General features: G+C 31.7%; 2 protein-coding genes and 1 pseudogene across 2 annotated transcripts; all 3 read left to right on the top strand.

Annotated features, from left to right (window-relative positions):
- Positions 1–1865: 1865 nt before the first annotated feature.
- Positions 1866–6640, top strand: LOC103842432 (annotated as a pseudogene).
- A 4-nt stretch (positions 6641–6644) lies between these two features.
- Positions 6645–11466, top strand: LOC103842371 (probable F-box protein At5g04010). Its single transcript, XM_033280819.1, has one exon. The coding sequence runs from the start codon at positions 6691–6693 to the stop codon at positions 7444–7446; it is 756 nt and encodes a 251-aa protein (XP_033136710.1). The 5' UTR covers positions 6645–6690; the 3' UTR covers positions 7447–11466.
- A 3962-nt stretch (positions 11467–15428) lies between these two features.
- LOC103842370 (BTB/POZ domain-containing protein At2g24240) lies at positions 15429–17383 on the top strand. Its single transcript, XM_009118985.3, has one exon. The coding sequence runs from the start codon at positions 15853–15855 to the stop codon at positions 17173–17175; it is 1323 nt and encodes a 440-aa protein (XP_009117233.1). The 5' UTR covers positions 15429–15852; the 3' UTR covers positions 17176–17383.
- Positions 17384–20299: the final 2916 nt, after the last annotated feature.

Below are 20299 nucleotides of genomic sequence, written 5' to 3'. Positions count from 1 at the left end.
TCAACTAGATTTTCTCATATTGGGGCATGACATTACATTAAATCGTCTTCCCGCGATGTTCCAGCTCTGGCCTTTGCGTTTTTTTTCCTAGAGGAAGTTCCAGGTATGCTTTAGTCTTTTAGTCATTTGTACAACCTTTCCAGTTTCCAGGTTTTAGGCCATTTTAATTTGGAGGAAAATGAGCCATTTTGTACGCAAACGAGCATATGAATATGCATGCATTATTTTGCATAGGATGTCAGAAGTTCGGCATTGTATGAAAGACTTACACCGATATATTGAGTTGAATTTTGGACATGAAATATATAGTTAAGTTAGCTTTCGTATGAAAGTCGGTACACTAAATGAACTGTGACACACACAACTCTTCCACATGAGCAAGTCAACTTCTCACTGGTCATATCTTCCTCATCTTAAGTCAACCTTGAGACACAACCATTAACCTGATCACGAATATAGCAAGCAACTTCTGATATACACTATTATATACATTCAGATCTCCATTGATTCACCATCTTATATTAATGGATTTAAGCAGTCATCTCTTTCATCCATCTTCTTTGCTTTTAAGCAACAATTAATGTCAACTTTGATTTGAAATATATATTTGAAGTTATTTTTAACACTAAATCTTTTGATCCCTTTAGAAGGTTTGCTTAGTGGAGTTCTCAGGTTTCTAGGTTTTTGATCAATTTTCTTAGTTTTCATTTATAAGAACATTTATAAGAAAAACTAAATGAAGATCATAATCTAAAATTAATTACATGCATAGTCACGCGATAACTAATCTAGTTTAAAATAAAACTGCATTTGAACAACAGCCAAACTCAATATTACGAGTGCTTGGATCACACTTGATAACTTGCTGCACAAATTTCCTCGCTACACTATCAATACCATTAAAAGAGGATCATTCACTTAATGAAAATTACATTTTCTCAAAAATACCTTTATTTTTACAAAGGATGAATAAAATTCATTAATGGCATTTAAGTCTTTTGGTTTTGGGCCTACATATACACCTAAATAGATCTATAAATAATGGGCCTATATATATTTAAAAGATATACTAACTTTAAATATAATATATGTATAAATATATTACAAAGTATAAATAAATTAGCAAACATGAAAATATCATTTTCTTAAATATACATATCAATATTCAAAACAGATCATTTGAATATTATACATTTTTTCAATACAAACCAAAATCCTATATCCTACACCATATATCATATACATATTTGAATATCATTTTTCCATTTATAATGTCATTTTATACATAATATTGATATGGCAATTACGAGTGTTCAAGAAAATTTTAAATCAATACCATTAAAAGAGGATCATTCACTTAATGAAAATTACACTTTCTCAAAAATATCCTTATTTTTACAAAGGATGAATAAAATTCATTAATGGCATTTAAGTCTTTTGGTTTTGGACCTACATATACACCTAAATAGATCTATAAATAATGGGCCTATATATATTTAAAAGATATACTAACTTTAAATATAATATATGTATAAATATATTACAAACTATAAATAAATTAGCAAACATGAAAATATCATTTTCTTAAATATACATATCAATATTCAAAACAGATCATTTGAATATTATACATTTTTTCAATACAAACCAAAATCCTATATCCTACACCATATATCATATACATATTTGAATATCATTTTTCCATTTATAATGTCATTTTATACATAATATTGATATGGCAATTACGAGTGTTCAAGAAAATTTTAAAAACTATATTAAAATTAATTTTTAAATCTAAAATAAAAACACAAACTTATAATAGGTTATTAATGACGAAAATAAACTAATATTGTCATATCAATAAGTGTTTTGTATTATCATTTTTTATTTGGATAACATAATAAAATTTTATCAAATTCTAAGGAATCACTAATTTATGTAATATTAATAAATATATGAGTAATTTAATCAATTTTAAAAAAAAATTACTATTAGATATTTTGTAATCAGATCAATGGTATCAGATTGCAGGTTAATAGTGAGTTTTTGGATTTTTACCTGGTTATATCAGGTTTTTAATTAACGAATTTTTCATTAAATCCGAACCGGATTATATACAATGTATCGGGTCTATAGGTCCAACCATGAATCTAAGTCAGCTATGAAAACAAATCTTAAAACTCAAACATTATCATAGAACAACTACCATATTTCAAAAAAATATCATATTTTGAAGAGAAAAAAAATGATAAAACCCTAAAAACTCAATTGTTATGGTTCGACACAAAAATAATGGTAATTTGCAAATCAGTTTTCGATTAATAAATAAAAAACAAACAAACCCGCGCTTTCTAAGCGCGGGTCAAAATCTAGTTAACAGCTTAAAATGGCCTAAATCAGCACAAAACTCGGAACTGATCCATATAACAGACGACTATTGCACATGAACAAGATAAGTTCTCACAAGTCAAAGAGAAAAGAGAAATAGTTTAATGAGACAATTAAATTGTTACAAGTCTCTTATATAAGCAATTTCTGACAAATACTATTATATACTTTCAGATCTTCATTATTTCACCTTCCTATATAAATCTTTTCAAGGCATTTCCCTCCTCATCGCTTTAGAAAAACAATGGCAGCAATGATCAGTTTTTGTTTTCAAAGTTGTTTCATCTTTGCTCTCCTATTCTTCTTCTCAACACTATTTCTCTTTGCCTTCCTCTTCAAAAAACCAAAGAATGATCTACCTCCGAGTCCTCCTTCTCTACCTGTTATCGGTTATCTTCACCTAATCTTCTTTTTCTTTTTTGGTGAAAATTTTCACCAAAAAATATTCACACTAGAGTCTTACGAAAAACTCTTCACACAAGATTTTCGCCAAAAAGTCTTCACAAAAGATTTTCTTCTCCTCTTTGCTTCAATCCACAAGACATTTCAGAAAATCACATCCACGTATGGGCCTTTCCTCCAACTCCGCATCCTCAATCTCCGCATCGTTCTTGTTTCCTCTGCCTCAGTCATCGTGGCGCTGTTGCGATCGATGAGTGCATGGTGTTTGGATCATTTGGCTTCATCAGAGCTCCTTATGGAGATTACTGGAAGTTCATGAAGAAGCTCATCATGACTAAGGTGCTCGGATCCCAGGCGCTGGAGCGGTCACGTGGCATTCGTGAAGTTGAGTTAGAGCGGTTCTATAAAAATTTGTTGGATAAGGCGAAGAAGAAAGAGAGCGTGGATATAGGCGAGGAAGCAATAAGACTAGTTACCAACACCCTCGGGAAGATGAGCATTGGAAGTAGCTTTTCGCAGGATAATAATGATGCCACCAAAGTCTCTCAACTTTGTGTCGAGTTTGGTGCCTTGTCGCACGAGTTTTTCTTTGCACAAGTTTTTCATAAGCTGCTTCAGAAGCTTGGGATCTCACTATTAAAAAGGAATATAATGGATGTTTCACGTAGATATGAGGACCTGTTGGAAAGGATTCTTGTGAAGTACGAAGAGAAACTGGACGAGCACCAAGGTAATGAATGTATGGATGCATTCTTAGCCGACGAGAGTGCAGAATATAAGATTACTGGGAAGAATATCAAGGCTTTACTCGCGGTAATTAAATATCAAGTCAGTTTTTCTATTGAGAATCCTAACAAACACCAATATAACTAATTAAATAAAAATCTACAAATGCAGGAGCTTTTCTTTGGAGCTGGGGACTCTTCTGCTTCAACCACACAGTGGGCAATGGCAGAAATCATCAACAACCCTAATATTCTCAAGAGACTCAGAGAAGAAATCGACTTTGTGGTGGGGAAGAAAAGGTTGGTTCAAGAAACTGATCTACCAAAGCTTTCTTACTTGCAAGCAGTCATCGATGAAACTCTAAGAATGCACCCAGTGGGGGCCGTCTTTCCTAGGGAATTTCAGCAAGAGTGTACTATTGGAGGGTTCTACATAGCTAAGGGAACAACACTTGTTATTAATGCTTATGGTGTGATGAGGGATCCTGATTATTGGGAAGATCCTAATAAGTTCAAGCCAGAGAGGTTCCTAGCTTCTTCAGGATCATCATGGCAAGAGGAGAGAAGAGAGCAGGCAATGAAGTTCCTCCCTTTTGGCGGTGGAAGGAGAAGATGTCCTTGATCAAATGTAGCTTATATCATTGTAGGAACCGCAATAGGAGTGATGGTACAATGCTTTGACTGGAAAATCAAAAGAGGATATGAGGTTAACATGGAAGAGACGTCTGGATTAAAATTGTTTTTGGCTTTGGCTCATCCCCTTGAGTGCATTCCTCTTTCTCGAACCCTAAACCCTTTACCTTCCAATTTGCAGATTACAGATTTGTGAATTTGGAAGATCATTATTTCAGTTATTATATGCCTAGCTTTTGCGTTTATTTTGTTATAGAATCTTTTTTTCCCACTGTTCTGAAATTTGGATAGTACGTCGCTGATCCAAGCATTTAGTCCAGGCGCTGAACGTCAATCAACTGTATCAAAATCTTCAAATGGGTAATAACAGTGCGGGAATAAAAACATTAGCTAGAGCACCCTCATCGAGGATATTTCATAATTTATAAAAATTTCTTTATAAATACTTTTTCGGCTTTTCAAAGATAGAACTGTTTCACAGAAATATTTTATATTTTTATAATTTTTATTAGATAACAATTACAAAATGTAAATTTAAGAAAATATTAATAACTGAGTTTTAAGAAATACTATAGGTTTAACATGATCGAAAATTGATAAATGATAATCATAGAAAATGATGCATTTGTGATAAATCTTAATGTGTGAAAATGCATCATTTTCTTTTGGTTCGCAATTTAAACTGGTAAGTGGCTTTTCAGTAGGGTAGATTATCAATTAGTTTAATCATCAGTAAGTATTGTGAATAGCGAAAGATCTGGGGCAGCTTGGTGAATGCCAACAGATCTGGGGTACTTATGGACATAAGATGTATTAATAATTTAGATATATGATTTATGAAACCTTTTTCCAATTAAAAGACAATTCCTTATATTTTAAAATGAAGCATTATAACATTTTACCTATGACATATGTTATCACTAAAATGATTCTTAAAATCACTAGAATGATGCTTAGAATCACAAAAGAATTAAATTGGTCCATCTAAATATATACTATCGTTTTTATTAAACCAATAATAAATTAATTATTAATGTACAAAAAGATATGTTCCTTTTTTACTTAAATGATTAAAATATATTGCAATTAATAATTTTGAATGATAATGATTTGGTAACAATTTTATATCCTTCATTATTTTTGTTAAAATTTTATATTATTAAAATTTTAGATTCTTTTGTATATGTTATATATTAATTTTAAAAAAAAATTTAAATTATTAAAATTGTCAAAAGCTTAACATTTAAAAATTTGTGATCAATAGTTTAAATTTTTTTATAACAAGGTACAAATGATCATAAAATTATATGAATAGTAATTTTCAGTTAATAGATATTCACATTAATTTTTTTATATATTGTTTAAATTAAATTATATATGATATAAAAATAAATATTTTAGTTCTTTAATTTGCATTGAACAAGTATTGAGAACTTAATATTTTAATTTTTCAATTTTCATGAATTTTTAAATAAGATTATAAATTACTAAAATTATTAAAAGTCTATATTGAATTTTTTTCCAGCAGTTTAGTTTTTTTGTTATAAAAATATAAATGATCATAAAATCATATGAATACGAAATCTTTTTTAATATATAACCATATTAAAAAGTATACTTATATGTATGCTAATAGTATTTAAATTTAACTATATACTATAAAAAATACATGATGATTAAATGGCTGGAAAGAAGCATATAGGATCGACTCAGAAGTCTCAGTACTATCCCAAGTTTATTTTCCTAGCTTTGTTATCTTACCAAAATTTCACTATTGTAAACATTTTTTTTTGATAAATAAATTTAACGTTTAAAAAAACGTAAATATATTTTTAAAAAAATTTATATATCACTGAAAATTTATAAATAAAAAGAGTTATTATTTCGATTTACGTATTTGTGCCAATTTAATTATATATGTACTAGTTACTTGTTTTTAAATTATTTAATATATATTTATTATTTTGTAATATATAAAAATGCAAAATAAATAATAGTATACGTAAAAATATTTGTATACCGAATGTTTGTCCCTTGTAAAGCGCCGACCCGAACTTAGTTTACTTGTAAACGATAAACATAGTGAAAATATTTTTGTATTTTGTAAACTTCTGATAAAATAATGTTCTTTGATTTGCCAGAATTTTTTTTTTGATATGAAACTAGAATACTATACCTCAACCATGTTATGGTTGTTGCTTATGCAACGCCTTCACACGGTCCCATTTATTTTCTAGCCAAATTCTCTAAAGAAATCCCTTTCAGAATATATAATTTCCAATATTTTATCTAATCAGTTCCTTTTAAATTTGGAAAGACGGAGAGATAACAAAAGTTAGTTAGTTTTCAGACCTATCAAAACATATGAGGATTGAGGAATAGCAAGATCCAATTTTATTTATTAAAAAATTGCCAATTGTTTTTACGAGTTTCCTTTTTGAGTTATGAAAGCAAACGTAAAAGCCCTATAAATAGCGATCATCACTAGCATAGAGAACCACTCCAAACTAAAACGTAAATTACAAAGTCAGATAACTTCTACATGTCTCCCTCTGCCTCAGTCATTGTCGCACGTGTTTTGTTCTCTCCTGCTGCCATGAGACAGAACCCCCTGAAACGCAAACGTGACGACGAGATCACTGTGCATGAAGAAGACGACGTGCATGAACATACCAAACCACGTCCACCGTCTTGGGAGGCTCTATGCGTTCTTGGTCCTTACATGGATCCTCAGACACTCGCCATCGCCTCTTGCGTCTCAACCACATGGTTAGAGTGTTTCTCCTCGGACGATCTATGGAAGGCTCTCTTAACGGCAAGGTCCTCACAGCGCTCTTCTCCCTATGAGATCGTATTGAAAAACACGGACAACATCTCGTGCAAACACCTTGTCTCCGCTGTTGAAACGGACGCCAAACGCCGACGCAAAGATCAAGTCGTGGAACCTGTCAAGATATCCCTCTGTGATCTCAGTTTCATGGTCCACGTGTCAACTAAAACAAAGAAAGCATCGGTTTACAAAAAGGGCAAAGATCTCAACTTTGGTCCTAACGACAAGTTCCAGATCGAAGCCGATGTAAGCAACGCAGCTATCACTGCCGGTGAAGATGACGTGATGATGACATGGCAAGTCATGTACAAGGGAAAGTTCTTCACGCTAGCTGATACTACAAGATCGATGGACACAAAGAATGGATGGTTTACCGATAAACTTGAAGACAAGTGTAACCGCAAGCTAGTAGGCACGTCAAGCCGAGTTTCAATGGCGAAGTTCTTGAGAAGATTGGACTTTCGATAGTGGATTCAGATGGATGGGGATCTCTGTTACTTGACGGGGTTTTGAGATATCTTCAGTGGTTTTTGTTGGAATAATTTTCTCACAATAGTCTCTGAGTAGATCAGTATAGGTCATACAAATCTCCATCGAGTAGATGGTTTAGCAAGTAAAAGTTCTTTTAAATGTTGTTATTCATGGTAATGAAATTCAATATAATATATTTCCGTTACTTTAAGAAAATAATATTTCATGAAACGTATTATTAGCAACAAAAGAAAGTGTTGGTGGATGAATAGTTTTAATCAAAGCAAAACTTTAAAAAGTCAACAGTTTCAAGTAAATATATGTTCTGACACACACACACACTTTGTGTATATTTAAAAATCAATGAAGTCTCTAAAGGTTAGAAGTAAGAACTCATTTAGATATCTAACTTTACAGTGCTCTAGCTTAAATAGGCATCGTCGTAATTATTGTTTACAGATTTTCTGTCATTGATTTGTTCTTAAACATTTAATCCTCTTGCATGTCTGATTTTCACCAACCGTTTTTCATTCCTTAAAGTTTTAAAACACTTAATCCTTTGTCTTACAAAATTATACTCAAACATTTGTAAAGTAGTCGTGGATAAAAGGTATAAAATACTTGCACCCTCCCTCCCACACTGTCCGGTGAACCATGAGTTCTCTTGCTTTGTATCTAGTTCGAGAGTTCTCCAACATCCATCAGATATTAGGACTCCACTCATATACCTTACACATGTGAGTATGAAACTTGAACCATCTGTGTTAACTATTCTGATTTTCCTACCCCTTGATATTGATGTGAGTGTTGTTAGCCATCAATACTACAACCATAGATGATAGAACTCTTCCAAATCAAACAAAAATGCTTTGTTGGGTGTGATATGAAAAGAACACCAATAATCCATGAATCATGATCCATTCCTGTATTATGTCTTGTGTGTTGACAGTTAACACCAAAGGTTGTTTTGGTTCATCCGCCATGTTTGCTGAATTGGTTGGTTTGCTTGTCCTTCATTTGGAACTCTCTCTCTTCCAATGTCATTCTTTATCACAATTGAAAGACAAACTTATTATTATTGTTAAACTTTGTTCGTGACTTAAATCTATCATGTCTACTCTTGGAATGTCCTTTCCATGGATTTTTACTTCCTTTATTGCATATGTGTTATGATATGCCTCTTTCCACGTAAATTCACACTTCTGATCTCGAGAATTTTCCACTTTCAATCAGTTCTCGCCCTTTTGACCTTCTGGCTCATGTGACTTTATTTAGGTTGAGGGTGTCTCTTTCATTCTTTTGTCTCTTTTAGTTGATCATACTTGTGAGGCACTGAACTAAGCAATAAAATAGCGTAAACTTCTTGTGATACATGTACTTGTAAATTACATAAGTCTTCCACGAGCTTAAGAAAATCGTCAAGGTTCTCTCATCTATACTTTGGAGTCAGCCATCTTAAACTATAAAATCTGAGTTGTAAGTAGATTATGTTAGGCAAAGAAATCAATTTGTATAGTCTATCCAGAGTACACCACATGGCTGATGCTGTTTCCAATGTTTAATCTTCCTTAAGACTATTCCCCAAATTCAAAACTATTAGGTTCTTTACTTCTTCTGATTTCTCTTTGATGGATCAAATAGTTGGACCAGATCTAAAATTTCTGCTAATCCCTTATATGGATCCACCATAATACCTTCCAACTCTTTATTTTCACCAGGTAAATCTTTCAACAATTTGTTATCCGTTAAAAATTCTTTACGAACACAGAAGTGTGCCAGCACACAAACCTCCCATAACGCGCAGTCTCATCCACCTCGATGCAAGCACTAGACATCATATGTATCGTCTTGTAAACCCCTTTCCCTGAGTCTTTTCCTTTAGCTTAAATTCAAGTACTTGGATGCTCATGACTTGTCAAAATTTATGACCTAAGGATTGCTTGCGACTAAAAGTACTTTTGAACTAAGTGCGTAGCTTGAAAGTAAATAACATAGTCAAGTAGTGGCGGACTCAGACTTTGATATTAGGTGTGTTAGAAATTAGACTTGGCCCAACATAGAAGTAAATTTAAGAAAAAACCAGTAGTAGATGGAACTTGAACTCTGGTATGGAGTATCAGGTAGAAGTTATAAACTAGTTATTCTTCAGTGAGACATAACAAATCTGCTGAAATAAAGATTTAGCTGGTGTCGTGATATCCTCCGCTACTGCAGTCGAGTAAACTAGTTCCCAACCTTGAAGCAGTATGTCTAGTAGAAGAACTTATGATCCCAAATTCCACTAGATCAAAAAGAATACAATCACCATTCAACATGTGACGTTGTTATGGCTTTAGGTTTACCATAAGAATCAATGACCAAGAGACTACAATAGAGCGTAGAAAACAATAGACTAGAGCAAGAAGGGTAAATCAAGATTGCGTTCACTGCTATGTCTCCTTTCTCTTGTCTTATTCATCTCAATTCTGATTGTCGTTTCTTTGTTGTTGTTAATCTAAGAAAACCTGGACGAGAACATGTGTTTATATAACACATTTCAATCCTCGTTTGGACTGATACTCCATCCGGCCCATAAAACAAGAAAATATGCCTGCAGCCTATAACACATGTCATTAGGCTAGAGCCGAAAACCCAACATTCTTTTCCAAATCCTAGTAGCTACCATTTGAATTTGTCTGCTAGACATGGAGAATAACAATAAAACTGACCAATTACAAATTTGATTTGATTTTGGACACCATAAAAATGAACTCTAAAGGTTGACATCGAGCAGCGGGCAGATTATGGCAGAACGTTTGAAATTCCTTTGATACTTAAGAAAATATAAAATATTTGGAAAATAACAGAAACGAATTGTTGGCATTATTTGACCTAATACCTGAAAAAAGCAAAAGCAAGAGGTGTAGCTGGAGGTGGTTAAGTGGTTCTGAGATAACTTAAGTATAACTAAAAGAGAACGTGACAAGTTAACCAACTCATTAACCAAAAGTTATTCCTCCATCTAATCGTATGAATACAAAACCATGATACCGACTGATTTTCAAAATTTTGAACGTCTTTCCAGTTTAGGAGAAGTAGCTGTGTGAACATAAACATATTCAACGAGATAAACATTAGACTAAAGAAAATGATGTTTTATTTTTTTTTAATTTTTTTAATTTTTTTTTTGCTTAAAGAAAATGATGTATATATTATTAAAACGAAAAACAAAACAAACCGAAAATTGTGGGTTTTCTATACATGAAACATGTATTAAAAATACTTACTAAGAGCATCTCCAATGTACACCTCTATAATTTTCTCTAAAATAGAGATCTCTATTATAGATGTGAAAATGCTCCAATGTATGCCTCTATAATAGAGTTCCTCTATTTTAGAGGAAAATATAAAGGAAAGTTACTTTTTGCCTCTATATTTAGAGGTGAAAATAACATATCTCTATATTTTCCCCTATAAATAGAGAAACTCTATTATAGAGGCATACATTGGAGCATTTTCACCTCTATAATAGAGTTTCTCTATTTTAAGGGAAAATATAGAGATAAAAATAAGGGTGGGTTGGAGATGGTCTAACAAAGGTCTCCGATCCGAGGTTCATAGCTTCTACGTAACAAAAATGAAATTAAAATTAAATTAAAATATTAAATATTCATATATATTATATATTTCCATCTGAATTAGTGGACATTATTAGTCTACTCTTAACATCAAAACAAAACCTTTCAGCTAAAGAAAATATGTAGATCAGTTGTTTAAAAACATGTAAATGTCTCTTTTTTTTTAGAGAAAAAACATGTAAATGTCAAAAACCATGGAATAGACTCTACTGATTTATGAGAAATGTTGGTAATTTCTTAACAAAAAAAGAAAGAGAAATGTTGTTAATATATTCTATGAAATACAGAAATATCCAGTTGAATATAAAAATAAAGAAAGAGGCGAGATGCCATACGCAGTGGACGAAAGAGGAAAACTAATTTGACTTTATTTCTTGCAAATATATGGTACAAAATGTTTAAAAAAAAATCGATCAAAGGTCGTGCCCGAGGTGTATTGACTCACTCAACCCTAGTAATTTTCTCCCACCCACCTTCCATGATTTCTCCTTGATAATGATCCATTTTAATGATAACTAGATTTTGACCCGCGCTTATTTTTTTTTATCATTTTGACAAAATTTTCTTGAATTTAATTCTTATTAAATAAATAATTTTTAAGTTGTTTTATCATAATGTTTGAGTTTGAAGCACCATTTTTATATCCAATCCCGACTCATGGTCGCAACTCGACGACCCAGAATATAATCCAGTTCGCATTTATAAAAAATATGATAAATCTAATAACAATCCAAAAATTTGCTATTAACATGTAAGACGATACCGATTGATCTCATATAAACTCAAAAAAACATGATAAAAATGATTAAATTTTTCATATATTTAGAAAACTAAAATTGAATAAAATTTTATTATATCATTCGAAAAATGTTAACAGAAAAAAAATTATTGATATAACAGTGTTAGTTTATTTTTGTTATAAATAACTTAGTATAAGTTTATGTTTTCATTTTTAGGTTTAAAAGTTAATTTTATAATATTTTTTCTTTAATTATTTATTATGTTAATTTTTAGGTAAAATTTTAATTTGGTTTAACGGAGTATTCAAAAAAATGTTAATTTTTAGGTAAATTTTTTAGGTTTAAAAGTTAATTTTATAATATTTTTTCTTTAATAATTTATTATGTTAATTTTTAGGTAAAAATTTTATTTGGTTTTACGGAATATTCAAAAAAAAAATTTATGATGGATGAAAATTAAAATAAATGATATTCAAATATGTATATGATATATGGTTTACAGTATAGTATTTTAGCTTATATTAGATTTTTTTTGTTATATTGAATATATGCATAATATTTGAATGATTTATTTTGAATATTGATACATAGGTTTTTTAAAAATAATTAGATGTTATTTTGTTTGTTAATCTATACCCTTTTATTTCTTTTAGTTCTGAATGATTTTGAATTACAGAAAAAACATAGATAAGTTTTTAATTAGTATAAAAATCTTAGTTCATTTTTAGTATGTTTACTTAGTACACGTTTAGAATAAATATTTATTCTATGTGATTTGATTCAAAATTCGAAATGAATAAATATTAAATTATTGCTTCTGTATTGGTAAAATACCATATTGACCTATTATTGTAGGGGTAAAGTATAATTAATTTAGTCCATTTTATTGTTAGCTTAAATGTAGTTAAATCCCAAAAACTAAAAGAATATTCTGCTATTAATGAATGTTTTATTCTCTGTTAATATTATTGATACTATATAAAAGAAGACATGTTAAATTTCTAACAAATAAATCCAACAACCTTTTGTAAGTAGATTTTTCAAGACTGATTCCCTTTTAATAGAATAGATTCATTATAGTATATTAATAGTGTATGTATGTTTAGTTATCTTATGTATTATCATTAACCATTTAAGAGGACTCAAGGGTTAAGGTACGTTTGTATTATTTTTTACATGTTGTGTCAAACTTCTTACATTTGTTGTCTCCTATAATGTTACTCAGTTTAACTGGCTTATTTTAACAGAATTTACAAAATTAATAACATCCTACGGTTGATAGATGCTTTTTTCTTTTTTTTCTCTTTTTTTTTGACATCTTCTTTTCTCTAAATGTTATAAATATTTCCCTTAGAACAAATTGACATTAAATAAATTGGCTCAACTCATTTATATTATATAATTTCATTTCAATTTTTTGATGTGAGATTTTTTTCCAACAGATATAGAACGTACTAATTTATTGATAGGATCAATGTTTTTAGATTTCATTTTTTTAATTTTGTAGATATAATTTTTTTATCTGGTTTGGCTTTCTTTAGTTAGAATTCGAAATATTATTAATATATAATAATTGTATTCAAAAATAACTATAACACAAAGTTTTGATCTTGTCTTTAAACTATTCATTTTGAATAATAAAAAAAAATTAAATGATCTAAAATAAATAACATAAATTTGTTACTATCGTATTGGATATTTAAGATATTTTTTCTAATTTTTAGGCTTCCGTGTATTTAACATCAACTCCTTTTTTTTTTTGGTAGGAATTAACATCAACTCCTTATTCCGTGTATTTTGGCTTCTACCTTCCCCAAAAGAGGGGTAATAACCATTTAATATCATACTACTAACAAGAATGCCTTGGAAGTACAAAATAACTTTTAATAGGAAATAATGGGGACAAGTTTTGTTGACAATTTTTTCGAGAATTATAGTATGGTTTATAACTTTATATAATCCTCCAATCATGTTTTGGACCAAAACACGAAGAAGAAGCCGATGCTGGTGTGCCGTCCACGACCCGCATGACTCTCCTTGACGTTGAACTTGTATATTAAAAAAGTTTCTTAAATAAAATAAGCTATTCGGCCAAAAAATAAAATAAAATAAGCTAATCTTTTTTTCTTTCAAGGTGAGCTAATCTTTCTTTTTAATGCAAAAGCTTATATGATTAAATATGCTCCGGATTTAACCGATACTTTGTCTTTACTCGAGTGGATATATTAGTTTCGCCTATGTATGGCAAATCTAAGCCTTGTGATCCTTTGGTCCTCTCTTATCGTTTCATTTTCTCTTTCTGACGATGGCATTTAAAAAACTTATTGATATAAACTAACAATCTCTATTTTTTATTTAGATAAATTGTGTAAGCATACTACATATAATTAAATAGATCTTATATTGCTAAATATATACTGATTTCCCCATATTAAATTTCCTATTTTAAAATTAGAATCCTAATTTATTTTACAACTCGATAAGTACAAGAAATAAATATTTAAAACATGACATACAAATATACAATGAGTCACAAGTGCTTGTATATTATTATATCGTTTGATTTGAATAGTTCAAAAATCGATAACATGCTCAAGAAAGTCTCCTCTTATCATTTTGTAAGTCAATAACTAAAAAAATAAGAATAAGGACATCGCACTTTGCGTTACCCGGAAAATACAAACTATAGTTTTTCTTGGCCACTCCACAAATTCAAGTTGATGTGTACATAGAAAGATAAAGGAAATAAATACAGTAACATTTAGATAAATATTGACAAATGACCAACGAGGTGTTGATCATCTGAGAATGTTCTCCCGATATAGTAATTTAACACACCGTATATAAACCATTGGATCTGAAACAGTATCTTACGAACAATAACATCCTACGGTTGATAGATGAGTATCGAAACATAAAACCAATATTGGACCCACGCGTAGTGCTCTATTTGCTTTTTTTCTTTTTTTTTTCTCTAATTTTTTTGTTGACATCTTCTTTTCTCTAAATGTTATAAATACTTCCCTTAACAAATTGACATTAAATAAATTGGCTCAACTCATTTATATTATCTAATTTCATTTCAGTTTTTGATGTGAGATTTTTTTCCAACAGATATAGAACGTACTAATTTATTGATAGGATCAATGTTTTTAGATTTCATTTTTTATTTTTGTAGATATAATTTTTTTATCTGGTTTGGCTTTCTTTAGTTAGAATTCGAAATGTAATTAATTTACAATCTGACCTTCACCTGAATATTTAAAATTTTAATATAAAATAATTGTATTCAAAAATAACTATAACACAAAGTTTTGATATTGTCTTTAAACTATCCATTTTGAATATAAAAAAAATTAAATGATCTAAAATAAATAACATGAATTTGTAACTATCTTATTGGATATTTAAGATATTTTTCTAAATTCTTTCATTTATAAATAAAAATTTTTAATCATTATAAGTATTATAATAACATACTTTTAGATATGTTGAATTTTCAACTTGATTAGAATTTAGTATCACTTAATTCAAATAAGTTTTGGTTGATGGTTGTTGCAGTCCGGATATTTTTCGCAGGCACTGTATAAATGTAGAGAACGGTTGTGTGTAAACGGAATGAAATAAAAGCGGAGAAAGAGAAGTGAGAGAGAGAGAGACAATTCAATTTCACATCTTCTCACAAAAAAAATTCAAAAAATTCTCCAGATCATGTAATAAATTCCGATTCCCCCATTAATCACAGACTTCTTCTTCCCGTGCCCAGAACCTCAGTTTCGAGCTCTGTCTCAATCCAAACGAAAAGAGTCAATTTTGAATTTGATTACCCATATCAATCAAAACATCTTCTCTCCCGTGCCCCCCAAGAGCTCAAATTTTGATCTGAATCCGAAGTTTTATTACCAGAGTATATGATCTTTTTCATGTCTTCTTGTCTTGTCTCGATAGCTAATGATTGAAGATTACTTTCTCGGAAAAAACAAAAAAGAATAAAAAGCTCTCACCTTTCCTCTGTTCAAAACCTTGAATCCATCCTTCTTACATCGATGGGTAACTCCAAAGACAGGATCAAATTCAACGTTGGCGGACGAATCTTCGAAACGACGTCGACGACCCTCGCGAACGCAGGTCGCGACTCCTTCTTCGGGGCCTTGTTCGACGACGACTGGAACCTCTCCCCTCCCAAAGAAGATCTTTTCATCGACAGAAACCCAGATTGCTTCGCCGTCCTCCTCGATCTCCTCCGCACCGGAGACCTCAACCTCCCCGCCAACATCCCGGAGCGTCTCCTCCACAGAGAAGCCTCCTTCTACGGCCTCCTCCACCACGTGCGGGCCGCTAAATGGGGCCCGTTCGACGGCAACCGTCTCCGTCTAAGCGATTCCGTCAAAGGAATCGCTCCCGGAGACGGAACCGCCGTCAGGGCCGGCCCTGACGGCGGCTGCTGCGTCGCGCACGGGAGCGTGGTCCACGTGTTTGACTGGATGCTGGAAGAGCATTGTCCGATAAACCTCGATTACCAGAGGGTTAACGACGTGGGGTGGATTGATTCGGACAACATCGTGCTGTCTGCTTGCGAGAAGCTGGGGAGGGGAGACGGAGGCATGGGTCTGTTCAGCTCCTCAACCGGTGATCTCCGGTATAAGTTTCAGGTATGTCATGAGAATCAAGTCAAGAGTTATACAGCTGGAGCTTTGAGTTTTAATCAGGACTATAAAATCTTCTCGAGCTGCAAAGGTAGGAGTAATGAGTATGGGATCGGAGTTTGGGATCAGATAACCGGAAAGCAAACCGATTTCTTCTACGAGAGTCCCGGTTGGTCGCTAGGTGATGCGGACAAGCTTCAGTGGCTGAACGGTATGAACTGTCTTCTTGTCGCCACGTTGTTTCCGAGAAAAGACAACTGTTACATTAGTCTGTTGGATTTTCGAGACAAGAACATGGTTTGGTCTTGGTCGGATATCGGGTCTCCTATGGCGATAGATGAGAAGAGGGTGAGGGATGCGATAGCTATGGAGGATAGCAACTCGGTTTGTGTGGTGAATGAGTTTGAGGATTTGGGGTTTATTGATCTGAGGATGTATGGAGGAAGCGTGAGGTGGAGTTCGAGAAGCAGGTTGATGAAAAGCAAGATGCCTGACGAGCCTTGTTACCCGAAACTGGCGTTGCATGAAGGCCAGCTTTTCTCTTCGATGAATGATTCCATCTCTGTGTTTTGTGGACCTGATTGGGTGTTGACTTCTAGGCTAAGGAGAAGCTATGGTGGCTCGATCTGTGATTTCTCCATTGGTGGGGATCGGCTTTTCGCATTGCACAGCGAAGAGAATGTGTTTGATGTGTGGGAGACTCCCCCTTCTCCGATCATATGATTTTGTTCCTTGATACTCTGGTCTGTTTTTATTCATGTTTGCTTGTTTTGGTTTGTGTTTCTACAGTTCTTAGAAAGCTACTGAAAAATAGCTATAGACAAAGAAAACTACAGCCTTAGAGTAATCTTAGTTTTGTTATATACAAATTATATTTGTTTCTTGTGACCTTGTGACTATTCAGAGGAACAAACTATACTGATTTTATCGATCTTATGGCTCTTAAGCTGATCAAAGAAGGACAGTCTATACTTCAGTCTTGAGAGTTGTATTTTTTAACATTTGTTCTTTTATTTTCAGTGTGCTTTATGTAATCCTCTTTTGATTTATAGCTTTTGCGCTGTCAAAGCTGTGAAGAGCTTCCCCGAGACTCCAAAATCTCACTCACTTTCTTTAAGGTTTTTTTTTGGTTAGAGGATTCGTCATCTTAGTTAGAACATGTGAGTGGTTGCAACTGCTACTTTCTTTTGGGGGCAGTTAAAGTTGCTATCTTCATTTCACTTTCCTTAAAGATGTCCCCAAGAATATAGCTTTAGTGTATGAAGGGAATTTTCTTTTCTCTGTTTGATCTTTTTGACCAACACTTTCTTGGAAAATTTGTGGTGTGCCAATCTGAGCTTAGCACCAGTAGAAGATAAGCTCTGATCTTCAACGAATATAATCCACCTCTTTCCATCACTTTGGAAAATCACTCTCTACCCTCTCTCGGATGAGATGGACTGTTTGCATCCTTAAAAAGATATATTCTCATTAAAGAAAATGGGTCTACCACTTATATCAGTACGGTATATTACTAACCATCATGAAAACCAAATACTCCTTCAAGGAAAATATCAATCAGCATGACTAAGTTAGGCCTTGTTTTCTTGAGGAAGTTTATAGGCAGAGCTTCATTGGTTAATTGTTTTTACTAAATAAAAATATGGGATTAATATTTGAATTTTCAAGAACTTGTCATTTACATGGGTTTGTGTGCTCTTATATTCCATATCCGTTTTTTTTTGTACAGTTTTTATCACAGAATGAGAATACAGATAATAAAACATATGTTTCTTATATTTAAGGGATACAAAACTTCAAACTAGAGATCCATACATTTGAAAAAGTACATTGGCCAGTATCACTAGACTTGAGTTTCCCTCTTAGCCAAAAGTAGAAGGCCAAAGATGGAGCAAAAGAGATCTCAATTCAGTGACAGCTTAGATCAGAGGAAGTTGAAAAAAAAGGATTCTCCTGATTATATCTCTCATCTAATAACCACCAGAGCCAAAGTAGTCTTTTCTAGAATTAGATATCGCCACACTCTTGTGGTGCTCCAGTTTTAGACAGTCTCGAATACGATGTCCGAGACCGCCACAATAAGCACAACCCTTGACACCACTTGCATTAGCGATGGTCTTTGCTCCTTCTTCCATTGTTGGATCATTCAGCTCAGCGAGGACAGGCGGAATCCTCTGTTTAGCTTCTTGCAACAAGTGTTTCAAATCGAGCAGCGTGGTTTCGCTTTGGTTCTTGTTTATAAACGTAGTTGCTACCCCAGTATTCCCACGCCGACCTGTTCGTCCTATCCTATGCACATAGTTCTCAATCTCCGCAGGCATGTCGTAGTTGATCACGTGTTGTATCTCAGGGAAATCTAAACCTTTTAAATAATTTTCTTAAAAACTGCTATTTTTGGAAAGTTTTCATTTTTTTGAGAAATATTGTAGATTAGGATTTGTGATTTAGAAATTAGGATAACAAGAATGTTTTTGGAAAGATGAGTATACTTTCTGAGTTTTTCATCAATAGGTTGTATTTTCAAATAATTTTCTCAAAAACTGCTATTTTTGGAAAGTTTTCATTTTTTTGAGAAATAATGTAGATTAGGGTTTGTGATTCAGAAATTAGGATAATAAGAATATTTGTGGATAGATGAGTATACTTTAATAGTTTTTCATCAATAGATTGTATTTTTAAATAATTTTCCTAAAAACTTCTATTTTTGGAAAGTTTTCATTTTTAGAGAAATACTGTAGACTAGGGTTTGTGATTTAGAAATTAGGATAACAAGAATATTTGTGGATAGATGATTATTCTTTCTGAATTTTTCATCTACAGGTTGTATTTTTAAATAATTTTCTTAAAAACTGCTATTTTGGGAAAATTTTCATTTTTTTGAGAAATATTGAAGATTAGCGTTTGTGATTTAGAAATTAGGATAACAAGAATATTTTTGGATAGATGAGTATTCTTTCTGAGTTTTTCATCAACAGGTTGTATTTAAAAATATTTTTCTTAAAAACTGCTATTTTTGGAAAGTTTTCATTTTTTAAAGAAATATTAAATATTAGGGTTTGTGATTTATAAATTAGGATAAAAAGAATATTTTTGTATAGATGAGTATTCTTTCTGAGTTTTTCATCTATAGCTTGTATTTTTAAATAATTTTCTTAAAAACTGCTATTTTTGCAAATTTTTCATATTTTGGGGAAATATTGTAGATTATGGTTTGTGATTTATAAATTAGGATAACAAGAATATTTTTGGATAGATGAGTATTCTTTAAGAATTTCTCATCAATAGGTTGTATTTTTTAATAATTTTCTTAAAAACTACTATTTTTGGAAATTTTTCATTTTTTAGGGAAATACTGTAGATTAGGGTTTGTGATTTAGAAATTAGGATAACAAGAATATTTGTGGATAGATGAGTATTCTTTCTGAATTTTTCATCTATAGGTTGTATTTTTAAATAATTTTCTTAAAAACTGCTATTTTTGGAAAGTTTTCATTTTTTAGAGAAATACTATAGATTAGGGTTTGTGATTTAGAAATTAGTATAACAAGAATGTTTTTGGATAGATGAGTATACTTTCTGAGTTTTTCATCAATAGGTTGTATTTTCAAATAATTTTCTCAAAAACTGCTATTTTTGGAAAGTTTTCATTTTTTTTAGAGAAATACTGTAGATTAGAGTTTGTGATTTAGAAATTAGGATAACAAGAATATTTGTGGATAGATGAGTATATTTTCTGAGTTTTTCATCAATAGATTGTATTTTTAAATAATTTTCTTAAAAACTGCTATTTTTGGAAAGTTTTCATTTTTTAGAGAAATACAGTAGATTAGGGTTTGTGATTTAGAAA

Source organism: Brassica rapa, chromosome A09 (genome assembly GCF_000309985.2).
Source record: "Brassica rapa cultivar Chiifu-401-42 chromosome A09, CAAS_Brap_v3.01, whole genome shotgun sequence".
NCBI lineage: Eukaryota > Viridiplantae > Streptophyta > Magnoliopsida > Brassicales > Brassicaceae > Brassica > Brassica rapa.
Note: the sequence above shows the minus strand (reverse complement) of the source record. Positions and strands in the feature narration are given on the sequence as shown.

Excerpts from the sequence above, each read along its gene's own strand:
- LOC103842371 (XM_033280819.1), top strand. The coding sequence starts at position 6,691 with ATGTCTCCCTCTGCCTCAGTCATTGTCGCACGTGTTTTGTTCTCTCCT.
- LOC103842370 (XM_009118985.3), top strand. The coding sequence starts at position 15,853 with ATGGGTAACTCCAAAGACAGGATCAAATTCAACGTTGGCGGACGAATC.